We start from the raw sequence: 14,968 nt of genomic DNA, 5'->3' as shown, positions 1-14,968 counted from the left end.
GAAATGGATGGATTCCCTATGGAAAAAGAGTCGACATGTCATGGTTGGGCTTGCACCAAACCTGCACCAAATTAAATTCAAGGAGAGGTGTAATGGCTTCCCTGACAATCAATATACTGTAATTGTTGAACTGCATTCATTTACTGAAGTGTCTATTGTATCCCTTAAGGGGAACCCAACGAGGGTTGTCTAAGCAGTGTCCTGCAGTGCATTCCCATTGCAATACACACCCCAGCAAGTGTAATGCATTATAATGACAGCATCTCACAGCCTCCTCGTGACAAACAAGGCACCGTATACATGTCATGTTGTCCTCTCTGCACTGCCCCTGGAAAGTGGGATGTCGATGGAGCGAAATAGAGATGTGCCTCTAATGAACGAGGCCATGCAGAAATGAATCCCCCTTTAACTGATTTAAATGGGCGTTGTTCCCAAGAGAGCACCGGGATTATCATATGCTAACTCTCCATAGTTAGTCCACTTTATTCTCAGTCAGTACGGGAGCCACACTATTGGTTTCTGTATACAGAATCAATGAATTTATCATGCTCTTATTGAGGTGTGTTGTGTACAGCAGCAAATGAGGGACGCACTGGCTCTCATATTGCAACCTACGACCGCCCCCCAGTGCTACTTATGTGTACTGCTTGTTGATTTTATGCATGTCCATGAGTAGATATGGAGATTAAGTTCCCTCACTAGCTGGCAGGAAGCCCCTTGGTATTCATTGGTTAAACATTTACATGAAGCTTAATTGATGAAGTCGTATATTAGAAAATAGCTACACCATAATTTATTATAGCTACATAACATAACAACTGGCCTTCCTGTGTGGAGTTTGCATGTGTGTGTGTGTGTGGGGGGGGGGGGGGGGGGCTTCTTCCATAATTCCAAAAACAAGCATGTTAGGTTAATTTAAGACTCTCAATAGTCCATAATTTTGATTGTGTGTGAATGCTTGTTTGTCTATACATTGGAACCCTGCTATTTGCAGGGATAGGGACCGCATACATTATAATTGCACGGAGGGAAAAAAAACGTTTTGAACCCAAAAACTACTTGAATAAAAAATACAAAATAAAAAATGGAAATTTTGTTTACAAAATCTGCAAATAGGTGAATACGTGGGTGCTGTATGCAGGGGTCCACTGTCTTTCCTGCGATTGGCTGGCAACAAGTCCATGGGGAAGTTTGGACTTGCCCAAACTCAGCCTTGATAGACACAAGCTCACCCGTAACCCTATTCAGAATAAGCAGTATATATAATAGATGGACTGGTACTATATAGGATTCATGTCGCATGCAGTCTTCATCATGGTTAATGCGGCATCAAAACTTCAGATGCAGGATACCAAAATGATAATGCTCGGTTTTGATTGACACTCTCCCACAGGTTTTCATTTAACAATTGCAGCAGTGTAGAAGTGCATCACATCATTGAGAGAGCTGTTTCTAACATTGTGTTTAGTTAATTTAGCTGCATTTACTGCAAACTAGTAGAATGTTTTATAACTCAGGGCCATTTAAAGGGATCATGTCCAGTGCTATGCAAAATTTATGAAAAATGATGATGAAACAATGGAACATAACATAACATAATATTACATAGCCAATTCTTGCTCAAATCATCTCAATGAGTAAAAACTAATTTAACAGAAATACACTATGCATTTTTTTACAATTTAAAATGGTTCCCGGGTGTTTTAACATTTCGATGTCACGTTTTCATCCAAATGATATCAGAAGCTATCATCTTTTATTTTTCAACATGAAGCACGTAGTTACTCAGATGTTTATATTTCAAATTAGAGATATATTTTTCCATACTATGAGACTCAATTTATTAGTGAAAGAACACCATATCACATGTTGTTGTTTTTTAAAACAGTTCCGCTAAAGTGCTATTTTAGAATTGCATGGCAGCCCAAAGAATATGCTCTTGCGCACCAGTATTGTGGACGCTAAAAACATGGAGATTATGTGATGAAGATATGCATCATTTCAACATGAATGACTGAGTGTGTGTCGAGCATGGCATCATCTAATCCTGGCAGGGTATAATCCCAGATGAAGCATCCCGCCGACTGCTGATTGATAAAAGGCCCCGGTGCGCCGGCACATGCCAGAACATGCGCTCTGCCTCACAAAGCCTCAATGAAAGCCTCCAGAAAAGCCTTTTTTTTCAATGAGCATCTGGCCAGTTGACACGTGTGTTCGACCCCGGTGTGTACAAGAGGCTTTGGTCTGTGTGGCAAAGAGATTGTTTTCATACGAGCGCACGTGTTTTCTGAAGCACCGGAAGTTCATTGAGATTTTTTTCCATCTTTAGCACGCATAAGCACAACACAACACGTGTGAAGGCAATGCACTGCATTCATTTTGGCGAATAAATACTTGATCTTGCGAGTGACCATTTTGGTTAGTCTTCATAGGCATTTCTTTTGTTGTTTTTAAAAAAAAATATTATACTCAATACAATTTCCAAAAACCATTCATTGAGGATGACTGACTAACAGTGGGGCAGTAACATTATTATTCTTGAGGGTGAACTGTACCATTGATACCATGAATGAGTCAAATGGTGAAAATTTACTTCTGTAATCTACTGTAGCTCTGTATCCAGATTCCCACCAAAATCGCTCCTCTTGCCAGCTATTCCTGATAACCACCACCTTGAACCACAGGAATAAACAGAATAACTAGAAATAATCCACAGTCGAAAAGGTCCACAGAACGCTGTGCCACGCACGGCCACGTGCACACATTATACGTGTCATACAGAAAGCTAGATGGATACTTAATTGATTCCGCCACTGAAAATGAATGGTCTCATACATAATTAATGTGATGACTCCTCTCACCAGTTATTCTAATCCCCACCTTGCACAATGGAAATAAACAGAACAATGATAAATAATTGACAGTCATGAAATTGCTTGCGGTGTTGGGTCATGCACAGGCATACTGTATACAGTGGTGCCTTGAGATACAAGTGACCCGGCAGAGGAGTTTTTCGAGATACAAGCCGTCTTTCAGCTGTTTTTTGCTTTCATTTGTGAGCAGAAATTGGAGATGCAAGCCCTGTATTGTGCCAGTGAACTCAACTCAGCTCACGGACCAACAAGCAGCAGTTACACATGGTGTCTTTAAAACAACTACATGACTTTGCCTTTAAACCCGCTAGCTTAATGCTAACAGATAACCGATAGGAAACACCATAGACTGGCTAACGAATACCATCTATGTGGCGGTGTCATCACGCTTTAAGGGCACCGTGCCGCCAGCATTTAACATATAAACTTTCATTATTTTATTATCATTATTGTATTTCTACAGAAGAACCATATTCATTCAAAAGGGCTGTATACATTGATGATGGTCTAATTCATATTGTTCTTCGATAATTATTTTCCTTTTTCCCAAATTTGTTTTAAGTTGTGTCAAATTCATGGACCTTGAATTCTCAGACCAGGGCAGAATTGTCATCAGATCTTCTGATCTTTTGCCGTACTGCCAAGCAAGAACCCTATTTATCGATAATTAAGATGTTTGTCCTTTTACCAATCTATATCCCTCCCTGTTTGTGCGACATCTCCCCTGAGGACTATACAAAACATTAAACAGTCTGTAACTGTTTTCAGTTTCACATTTAGGTAACAATTAAGCGAACTGCCCGTGGCTAAAAGGTACTGCGCTTGTTTATGCAAACGGCAATGCAGCTGGGGATTTATTGTGCTGCGGAGGCCACAATTTGAGGAAATACTGCATTTCTACAGTCATAGAGAGGTTCTTTTCATGCTTGACAGAAATTGATTTTTAGTGCAGCTGTCTGACGTGAACACGCATGAGTTGCTGTTCATTGTAATCGCCTTGTGGAAAATAATGCTGAACTCAGTCAGCGTGAGTTCATCTCTTTGCTCTAAATTATTACTGTTTTTGTTTTTTTTTCTCATCATCGTTAATCCCCTGCAAAGTTCATTTTTTATTTGACAAAAAGGATTCCAGGCAAAGTCGATAGGACATTGAATTACGAGGGTTGATGAAAGGTGAAACTGTTTGGGTGTTTGGGATTATAAATCTTGTAACAAAATGAAAAAAAAAAAAGATATATAATATGAGATGATATTTGGCAGAGAGGGACACAATCTCTCAGAGCTCTAGCAGTTGTACCTGTGTTTTATTTGTTGGCATTGACCGTCCATCTCCTTTCGATCTTTTACATTAGAGGAAGGCTGGTGCTTCTTTAAGCTTTGAAAACATTGATCCGTGGATTCCCTAAGAATCAATCTTGACTGAAGGAGAGCAAAATTCCCCTGGAAGCCATGATACCGCCAAAGCTGCTCGTGTACCGACACACCCTCAGCGAAGTTAACCCGGAGAAGCTCCGGGAGACACCTCGGCGGAAGAAGTCTTGTGGCGATCTTTTCCAGAACGGATACCGAGTGAAGCAGGGCCACCATGCACTGGAGGAGCAGGAAAGGCGGACGGGAGCGTACCATTCCTTCCGCCGCTGTTTGCGCCTCCTCACCAACTGGGGTAAAAATATGATTTTGAGGGGTATTCTTTTGAAGGCGTTTTAAATCCAAGCCCTGCTTATCAGGGCCCTCTTGAAATTGGTTTGTCTTTGTTGTTACTATTGACAGGGGCCTAAATGTACTAAAGGTTTGCACTTATGAAAACGGGCACAGAAAATTTTTCGAGTTTCTAAATGATCAAAGGGCTGACTTGGAGCCAGTCATAAGAAGGAGGTCTTCCATATTATGGATGACAAACCTCATTTCAGCTCTACATTTCCTTGTGTCTGGATCATTTCAGCGCACTGTGACAACTGGTGCCAGCCTCTCCCAGCGCAGTTTTTCAGCTGTGCTGTCTGTGCAGCTGTGTTTAAAACACAATGGTACGCAGGATGGGCACATACATCCAATCGCCACTCACTCAGGATGAGTTAAATCAAACATGGCTTTGACACGATTGCTGGCTTCTCTGAAACTATCAGAGCAATAGATTTCTTTTTGTAACTCAATAATATGTTTGTTTCCCTCTTCCACTAACACTTCCAATTCCATCACTTCAAAGTCATTTTGGCGCATGTAGTACCCTCCCAAATTTTCAATGGTGAAAACCATCAGAGCGACCTAAATCACAAAACACTCTTTTAAATATGGTAGTTTCCCCCACTTTTACTTCTGTTGCAAACAGGGTGCGCAATCTGTTAGTGAGTTAACACGCAATTTAGTGCCCTCTTTTTAGGATCTTAGCAAAAGACAACAGTAAAACTAAATCATGCGCAACAAACCCACCACAGAGCACACAATTTCTTCGAGCGAACATGCAATTTAGCACATGCTATTTGGGATCTTGGTAAATCACCACATTTACTAGACAGACGCTAAATTACAGAAACCTGAGTTTTTGTCATTGCTCGTGGGCAGAGAATGGCGGTAAAGTTTGATGACTCGCCATAAAACACAAAACTCTAATATCTCAACTCCATACGTCAGTAGACCCACAAAAAAAGTCTCAAATGCCATACCTAAAAAGACACAGGAAGTCTACCATTTTGGGCTAATTTTGGCCCTTTTCAGTGGCCCTTTAAAAACTAACAAATTTGATCCACATTATACTGGAGAGATGGGCGATGCTGAATTGCGGGATTTTTTATTTTGTTTTTGTCATTCCGTGTTGGTAGAACATGCAGAAAAGTTTGATGATTGCTCGTGATGCTATGATGGCCTTCAAACTCTGTATACTCTCATCGAGTCCTCCGCTTGAGGGCCCTTTCATCACTGCTTGCAGCTTTAATTGTCATCATTGCAAAATGTGTTCCTCGATAAGCTTCTGGGCCTGTCTTGAAATTTTGCTGTTAATTGTTTGAGATACACTTTTTCCTATTTCGCACATAGTGTTGAACACAATCGCACACTGTTATCGTGGGATTACTCATGTTATTAAAATGCCAACGAGATAGCCGTTGCATCATAATCCCTCGACGAGTTGCTCTGTGGTTCAAGATCAGGGCTCATGAGAACTAAGCCATTTGAAGATCCAGAAAGGTATTAAGGTATCGTCGAAAGTGTAGCGAAGTGTCAACAGTCTTTGGTGCTTGTATTCCCCCCATGGTTTTGATGTGTTATTGGAAAAGCTACATCTTGTATTCTCTTTTTATGCTTTCACTTCTATTTCCCCTTCTCTCTGTCTCACAGGTTTAAGATTCCTGAGAGCGCTAAGATTGATACAGTTCTCGGAAATCTTACAGTTTCTGAATATCTTGAAAACAAGGTAACATTCTCCTCACAAGCGCATCCAGCTTTCACTGCATATTCATTCACTCACACTCCCATCTTGTGATGATATTGTTCCAAAGTATTAAAGCCATGTTATATGTTTCAGTAGATAATAATGGGTTTCATGCAGCGATAGAAATAATAATAGTATTCAGTAATATTGCAGTTCAGAGAGACTATGATTATAAAAGACATGTTAATTATTGGTCTCTGATGAAGGCTGACATAGTTATGCAAACAAAGATTTGCAGTGCATGTTTTGTAATATATATCATCGATTCATGCTTTCTGATATCATTATTTTTTATAATTTTCAGTATTGTTTTCTCATTTTATGAGTCTAAATCTGCTCATAAATGTCTCTAATGTTTAATTACAGTATATCTTGAATGTAAAAAATGATAGCAATGGAGTCGTTGCATGTTCTCCCCGTGCCTGCGTGGGTTTTCTCCGGGCACTCGGGTATTTTCCCACACCCCAAAAACATGCATGAATTGAAGACTCTAAATTGCCCGTAGGTGTGACTGTGAGTGCGAATGGTTGTTTGTTTGTGTGTGCCCTGCGATTGGCCGGCAACCAGTTCAGGGTGTACCCCGCCTCCTGCCCGATGACAGCTGGGATTGGCTCCAGCGCGCCCGCGACCCTAGTGAGGAGAAGCGGCTCAGAAAATGGATGGATGGATGGATATTAATCTGTCTCTGAATGTTGTGAACTTTTTCTTTCAGCATTTCCACATCAGTTTTGGTATTTAGCAGAATATTGCAGCCTGGAGCAGTTGTGCCTTGGATGCTCATCTTCCATTAGCTGATGCCATTTTGGGCATCTTTAGACAGCAAACTAGTTGTGACTAAATCAACAGCTTGGTTGTAGCCAAGTAGTGCATTGCTTTTTGCCTCAATTGCTTCAAAACACGATGACTCAATAATAATAACAATCGATGAATGGATGGTTGCATTTTTGTGCAGTCACCCATATCCCCTGTACTGTAGCTATTTCCCGTTAATGTCTTAGAAGTTGTTGTTTTTTGTGGCTCTTCTTCTTGTCAGCAATTCCATCAAGCTGGTGAACCTGTGTTCCATCTTCATAAGCACATGGCTCACCGCTGCAGGATTCATACATTTGGTAAGTGGACAGAAATGACCTCCAGTACGGTCCGATGATTAATTAACGCTGTCACCCATCCATGCATAATGATACGTGTCACATAATATTTTAACAAGTTTGACCTCAAGACCCTTCTCACCTGGTTACTATTATCATTTATATAGGGGAATAAAAACAACACATTGACAAAATGGTGTATTTTATTTCACTAGATATCATTCAATGATAGCTTACTTTTTCATTTCCTAAATTCATATACTGTCACATTATACAAACAGTCAATCAGTTGTTCCTCTATTTGTACGCTTTCGGTCGGTTCATTGTTTTTTATGCTGAAACTATAGGATTAACAGGACTGAAAGTACACAGTAATACGTTTTTACCATCGACTTTGCAAATACTGTATATTAAATATAGACATGACATTTACTCTTATAGTATACGGACAGGACTGTGGCGGGTTTTTAACTTCATTGTTGAAATATCATCAAATATATGGAAAAAATCAAGTGAACTTACCTTTGGCCTTCCCATGACCTGCAGAGAACCTAAATGATACGACTTTCCGTGGACCGTCTGACTTTTGTGAGTTTTTCAGAGGGGAGCAATGTGTAAGGGTAACAGGACTGAGCGGAAACCCAGGAACATGACCCATGTGTGAATTTAAACTAAGTATTTTTAATTATTATTAGTTTTGTTTTTTTAAAGAAAATATAGTTAAAGTATGGTTGGGATACGGAGAAACAAAAATATGTAAAAACAACATTTCTAAAGGATTAACATTTTAGGAAGCTTAGATTAATCTTTTAAATTGTGTTTATTAAAAAAAATCACTCAAATCAATGTGAAGGACACTCTGCTTAATTGAAAAATGTGTTTTGCAGTTAATATTTAGCATGCATTTATCCATTTTATTTCCTGTGGACACAAATGGCACCAAAATATTTTTCAACAGGACAGAGCAGCAATAACCGGTTTTACCACTAGATGGTAGTCTAAGCTCAGCGCAGTGAAAGCTCCTTTCCCCAACGAAAGATGAAAGCTGGCCCACCCCCAATTTGAAGTAATCGACTTGATTAGATGGCTTTGTGCTCAGAGAATGTGTTTACAAATACTCTCCCTGCTTCTTTCATCCAAGGTGGAAAACTCAGGGGATCCTTGGGAAAACTTCCAAAACTCCCAGTCGCTCTCCTATTGGGAATGTGTCTACTTACTGATGGTGACCATGTCCACAGTGGGCTACGGGGATGTCTATGCAAAAACCACCTTGGGGCGCCTGTTCATGGTCTTCTTCATCCTCGGTGGTTTGGTAAAATCTGACATTTATTTTTTCCTCCCTTGTACCCCCATTTATTCCCTCCCCCCAACATTTTACCTTAAAACCTGTCTGCCCCTGTCAATATGCAGCATAGACTTGATTATGATGTAAATGAAATGATGCTAAGGTAATGATACTTTGATACAAGAAAATGTTTGTGTAGTTGTATCCTCCCCTTTAGCCTCTTGTCTCTTGTGTACCGTAATTACTGTGTGCTCCTTTGTCCCCTTCCCTTAATGTATGATCACTTTTCGCTATTGTATAATGATATCGTTAATATTCACAGTTGCGGTTTCAGGACACCCTCCCTCTTGTGTCCCTTCCCACAATTCCAACAAACACAGGGGCAGGGAGATGAGGCTTAGGCCACCCTGACTGTTACCACAGCAACAGCAGCCTCCCGTCGAGTTTTTCCTATTCCTGTCAGGCCACCTTAATGCTATCGATGAAGGAGAAGTTTGTTGAGGTCATGTTAGGGATGTGTTAAAAATGTTCCAAGGCTTTTGAGATCTTTATACGTTTAGTGGAACTCTCAAAGTTAGCTCTTTGACGCTGGTTGATGCTAATTGAAATTCAGTTTCCCATTGGTAATAATGTAAAGTGAATTAATTCTAGTTCCAGGCTGGCTTTATTAAATGGACAGGTAATAAGTCACATTGCAAACTTTCATACAAGTATAAAGAGAGGGATAACTACTACATAATACAGCTAAAACAAAAGTAAAAGTACTCACCAGGTGAAGACGCCTGACAGACACATCTTGAGCTTTGTGACTGTCGTATGTCGTGACCGAGCACCGACTGCAGCATTTGGTGTGTAATAAGCAGCAACACCATGCATGTACACAATCATGAACCCATGTTACATTAACGATAGTTAAATTTTTCAACAAAAACAAAAAAAACCTTCACATAAGGCTCATCAATAGTATCAGCTAGTATACTAGACTAAATAACGCGCTTGCACAAAATGACGTAACATCACACATGGGCAAACAAAGGTGTACACTCGCACTTTACACAAACGCTTCAGGTCAATAAACTCACCTTTTGGCAACCTGGCAAGGAACGGCAAGTTTAATTGTCGAGCACAATTGTTTTACAACTACATAAAATTACAAGAAGGCAAATCAAATTGTTCTATCAAAGATACAAATAATAATTAATTAATTCAATTCAAAGCTATGCTATTATGTTGAAAAGATTGCAGTCGCGAGAGTTCCGATTTCTAGCTTCAGAAATTTGAGGAAAAACATAAAAGTGTACTTTCTAGTGCTTCCTCTACAAGCAGAAGCAGAGCGCATAGAATAATGTTACACACATTAATAAATGCTAGGGAATAGAGGCAAAGTGTAATGGCAAGGGAGGCTATATCCATCCATCCATCCATTCTCTACCGCTTATCCGGGTCGGGTCGCGGGGGCAGTAGCTTCAGCAGGGACGCCCAGACTACCCTCTCCCCAGCCACTTCATCCAGCTCTTCCGGGGGGATCCCGAGGCGTTCCCAGGCCAGCCGAAGGATGTAGTCTCTCCAGCGCGTCCTGGGTCGTCCCCGGGGTCTCCTCCCGGTGGGACATGCCCGGAACACCTCACCAGGGAGGCGTCCGGGAGGCATCCGAATCAGATGCCCCAGCCACCTCATCTGGCTCCTCTCAATGCGGAGGAGTAGCGGCTCTACTCTGAGATCCTCCCGGATGACCGAGCTTCTCACCCTATCTCTAAGGGAGAGCCCCGACACCCTGCGGAGGAAACTCATTTCGGCCGCTTGTATCCGGGATCTTGTTCTTTCGGTCACGACCCACAGCTCATGACCATAGGTGAGGGTAGGAACGAAGATCGACCGGTAAATTGAGAGCTTCGCCTTTCGGCTTAGCTCTTTCTTTACCACAACGGACCGATACAAAGTCCGCATCACTGCAGACGCTGCACCGATCCGCCTGTCGATCTCCCGTTCCATTCTTCCCTCACTCGTGAACAAGACCCCAAGATACTTGAATTCCTCCACTTGGGGCAGGATCTCATCCCCGACCTGGAGATGGCATGCCACCCTTTCCCGACTGAGGACCATGGTCTCAGATTTGGAGGTGCTGATTCTCATCCCAGCCGCTTCACACTCGGCTGCGAACTGCTCCAATGAGAGTTGGAGGTCACGGCTTGATGAAGCCAACAGAACCACATCATCTGCAAAAAGCAGAGATGCAATACTGAGGCCACCAAACCGGACCCCCTCTACGCCTCGGCTGCGCCTAGAAATTCTGTCCATAAAAGTTATGAACAGAATCGGCGACAAAGGGCAGCCTTGGCGGAGTCCAACCCTCACCGGGAACGAGTTCGACTTACTGCCGGATATGCGGACCAAACTCTGACTCCGGTCGTACAGGGACCGAACAGCCCGTATCAGGGGGTTCGGTACCCCATACTCCCGAAGCACTCTCCACAGGACTCCCCGAGGGACACGGTCGAACGCCTTCTCCAAGTCCACAAAACACATGTAGACTGGTTGGGCGAACTCCCATGCACCCTCGAGGACCCTGCCGAGGGTGTAGAGCTGGTCCACTGTTCCACGGCCAGGACGAAAACCACACTGCTCCTCCTGAATCTGAGATTCGACTTCCCGACGGACCCTCCTCTCCAGCACCCCTGAATAGACCTTACCAGGGAGGCTGAGCAGTGTGATCCCCCTGTAGTTGGAACACACCCTCCGGTCCCCCTTCTTAAAAAGGGGGACCACCACCCCAGTCTGCCAATCCAGAGGCACTGTCCCCGATGTCCACGCGATGTTGCAGAGGCGTGTCAACCAGGACAGCCCCACAACATCCAGAGCCTTTAGGAACTCCGGGCGAATCTCATCCACCCCCGGGGCCCTGCCACCGAGGAGCTTTTTAACTACCTCGGTGACCTCAAACCCAGAGATAGGAGAGCCCGCCTCAGAGAACTCACACTCTGCTTCCCCATGGGAAGGCGTGTCGGTGGAATTGAGGAGGTCTTCGAAGTATTCTCCCCACCGACTCACAACGTCCCGAGTCGAGGTCAGCAGCGCCCCATCCCCACTATACACAGTGTTGGTGGTGCACTGCTTTCCTCTCCTGAGACGTCGGATGGTGGACCAGAATTTCCTCGAAGCCGTCCGGAAGTCTTTCTCCATGGCCTCACCGAACTCCTCCCATGCCCGGGTTTTTGCTTCAGCGACCACCAGAGCTGCATTCCGCTTGGCCAGCCGGTACCCATCAGCTGCCTCAGGAGTCCCACAGGACAAAAAGGCCCGATAGGACTCCTTCTTCAGCTTGACGGCATCCCTCACCGTTGGTGTCCACCAACGGGTTCGCGGATTGCCGCCACGACAGGCACCGACCACCTTACGGCCACAGCTCCGGTCGGCCGCCTCAGCAATGGAGGCGCGGAACATGGTCCACTCGGACTCGATGTCCCCCGCCTCCCCCGGAACATGAGCAAAGTTCTGTCGGAGGTGGGAGTTGAAACTCCTTCTGACAGGGGATTCTGCCAGACGTTCCCAGCAGACCCTCACAATACGTTTGGGCCTGCCACGTCGGACCGGCATCTTCCCCCACCATCGGAGCCAACTCACCACCAGGTGGTGATCAGTTGACAGCTCCGCCCCTCTCTTCACCCGAGTGTCCAAGACATGCGGCCGCAAGTCCGATGACACGACCACAAAGTCGATCATCGAACTGCGACCTAGGGTGTCCTGGTGCCAAGTGCACGTGTGGACACCCTTATGCTTGAACATGGTGTTCGTTATGGACAATCCGTGACGAGCACAGAAGTCCAATAACAGAACACCGCTCGGGTTCTGATCGGGGGGGCCGTTCCTCCCAATCGCGCCCTTCCAGGTCTCACTGTCATTGCCCACGTGAGCATTGAAGTCCCCCAACAGAACAATGGAGTCCCCAGCGGGAGCGCTCTCCAGCACCCCCTCCAAGGACTCCAAAAAGGGTGGGTACTCTGAACTGCTGTTTGGTGCATAGGCACAAACAACAGTCAGGACCCGTCCCCCCACCCGAAGGCGGAGGGAGGCTACCCTCTCGTCCACCGGGGTGAACCCCAACGTACAGGCGCCGAGCCGGGGGGCAATAAGTATACCCACACCTGCTCGGCGCCTCTCACCATGGGCAACTCCAGAGTGGAAGAGAGTCCAACCCCTCTCGAGAGGACTGGTACCAGAGCCCCAGGTGTGTGTGGAGGCGACTCCGACTATATCGAGTCGGAACTTCTCGACCTCACACACCAGCTCGGGCTCCTTCCCTGCCAGAGAGGTGACATTCCACGTCCCTAGAGCCAGCTTCTGTAGCCGGGGATCGGATCGCCAAGGTCCCCGCCTTCGGCCACCGCCCGGCTCACACTGCACCCGACCCCTATGGCCCCTCCCACAGGTGGTGAGCCCATGGGAAGGGGGACCCACGTTACCCTTTCGGGCTGTGCCCGGCCGGACCCCATGGGTGCAGGCCCGGCCACCAGGCGCTCGCCTTCGAGCCCCACCACCAGGCGGAGGCTATATGGGTGATTAATTTTAATAAATGCATCGGGAGAGAGGGAAAAACATTCTTTCAGTTTTACTTTTGACTGTGCATGAGGTGCATTCAAAGACTGCAGACAAACCAGGATATCTCCAACATAGACCAAAAAAAAAAAAAACAACACAATTAATTGCCTGAAGCAAAAACAACAACACCACTATGTCGCCACAAAAACAGCATAGATGACTTTTTCAGTGATTAACAGAGGATAGGGTCCTAAAAAATATATATTGCGAATTTGTAAATGCTGAACTGCAAATGTGTGTAACTGTTTAATAAATATCGGGATGAATCACCGAATAATTTCGTTGTATTATGATCTTATGAGGATCAAATATTGTATTGTGAGTTCCTATGTGATTCTGCCATCCTCTGTTGTTCAAAACAAGAGAGATCTCGCCAGACAACTGTCACCACACGCAGTGATGGCCCGCAGCTGTCTGAATGTATCCTGTGGTGTGGCCATGGCGATAGCTTGTGTATGATTCTTTTTTTCCCCTTCAGCGCTGAGAGCTCTGGAAAGCTTTAGGCTTGCACCTTAAGCTGCTTTCTATCATCAGCGCGGCCTGAATAATGACTCCAGGCTGGTGATGGTTTAAAAGCCAGGGTTCGTATCAAGCTCCCCTGGAAATGTTTAACTGAAAATTTCCACGCAAATGAGCATAGCATCAGTGAGGGTTCGGCAAAATGCATTCAGCTCATTCTCCAAGCCCCGACAAATGAGTGTCAATGTGTTTTGCAGCTGCGGGGCATCAGGAGGGCCTATTCAAATCAACCTGCCCGATTGTCTGTGTTTGTTGGACAAAACATGGCACATAGGTTTTTATTAACATTCTGCTTTCCTGTAAGAAAAAAATACATTGTTCCTATCACAGTCTCAAAGTAAACCTGCTGTGATAAAATTGCCCTCCAAACCAAAATGAACACATTTAGGCCCCTCTGCCTCTCTCACGTCTCTCTAGACGGACGCATAGAGAGTTTTACTGGATTTCTAAAGCAGTCATATTTCTCTCATTTTGAGAAATGTGGGTTCACGCACTCCCCATTGCTCTCTCTCTAGTCTCTTTTTTAGCCTCTGCTTCTGTCTTCTATCTTCTCCTTAGGCCATGTTTGCCAGCTACGTCCCTGAAATCATAGAGTTAATAGGAAACCGCAAGAAATATGGTGGTTCCTATAGTGCAGTTAATGGGAGAAAGTAAGTATTCCAGACGGTTCTGCTGTTGTTCTGTGTGCGGTGGAACCCTCTCTGCATGCCTTTTTTTCTATTTTTTCTGTTCCATGCATGTAGGCCATGTTTGCTCGCTACGTGCCAGAAATTGCTGCTCTCATCCTTAATCGGAAGAAATACGGAGGGAGTTATAACTCGACACGAGGCCGAAAGTAAGTTGGAACGCAGACAAGGTGTGGTTGTGTGACTCAAGAGCGCCCCCTCCCACCCCACCCCACCCCACCCCACCCCCCACGCCCCTTTCACTTAAAGTGTAATAGTCCCTGGGGGGTGTTATTTCACTTTTCAAAGCATTTAAAACAATTTTGAAAACAAGTCACACTGTGCGACTGGAGACCTCGGCCATTAAGACTCACATCGTCATGCATCTTTATGCTTATCTTATTCTTCCACTTCTTCTTCTTCTTCTTCTTCTTCACTCTTTCTCACTCTGAGCTCATGTGAGGGCCACACCGAAAAGAACATTATGAGGAAAAAAGTCACACTTATGTGATAAAAGT

The 14,968-nt window shown here is 44.5% G+C and overlaps 1 protein-coding gene across 24 annotated transcripts in view; it reads left to right on the top strand.

Moving 5' to 3' along the window:
- Nucleotides 1–14,968, top strand: part of kcnma1a (potassium large conductance calcium-activated channel, subfamily M, alpha member 1a) — a 191,139-nt gene that overhangs the window by 109,819 nt on the left and 66,352 nt on the right. For 22 of the 24 annotated variants that reach the window (XM_061790796.1, XM_061790798.1, XM_061790797.1 and 19 more), the window contains exons 6-9: nt 6,204–6,279; nt 7,331–7,406; nt 8,527–8,697; nt 14,344–14,435. In XM_061790796.1, the coding sequence (XP_061646780.1) occupies nt 6,204–6,279; nt 7,331–7,406; nt 8,527–8,697; nt 14,344–14,435 (415 nt within the window). Of the gene's footprint in view, nt 1–6,203; nt 6,280–7,330; nt 7,407–8,526; nt 8,698–14,343; nt 14,436–14,528; nt 14,621–14,968 lie in introns of all 24 variants that reach the window. The other 2 variants (XM_061790817.1, XM_061790821.1) reach the window with 1 other exon arrangement.

Source organism: Phyllopteryx taeniolatus, chromosome 11 (assembly GCF_024500385.1).
Source record: "Phyllopteryx taeniolatus isolate TA_2022b chromosome 11, UOR_Ptae_1.2, whole genome shotgun sequence".
Lineage (NCBI taxonomy): Eukaryota > Metazoa > Chordata > Actinopteri > Syngnathiformes > Syngnathidae > Phyllopteryx > Phyllopteryx taeniolatus.
The sequence above is the reverse complement of the archived record's forward strand: the minus strand, read 5'-3'. Positions and strand labels throughout refer to the sequence as shown.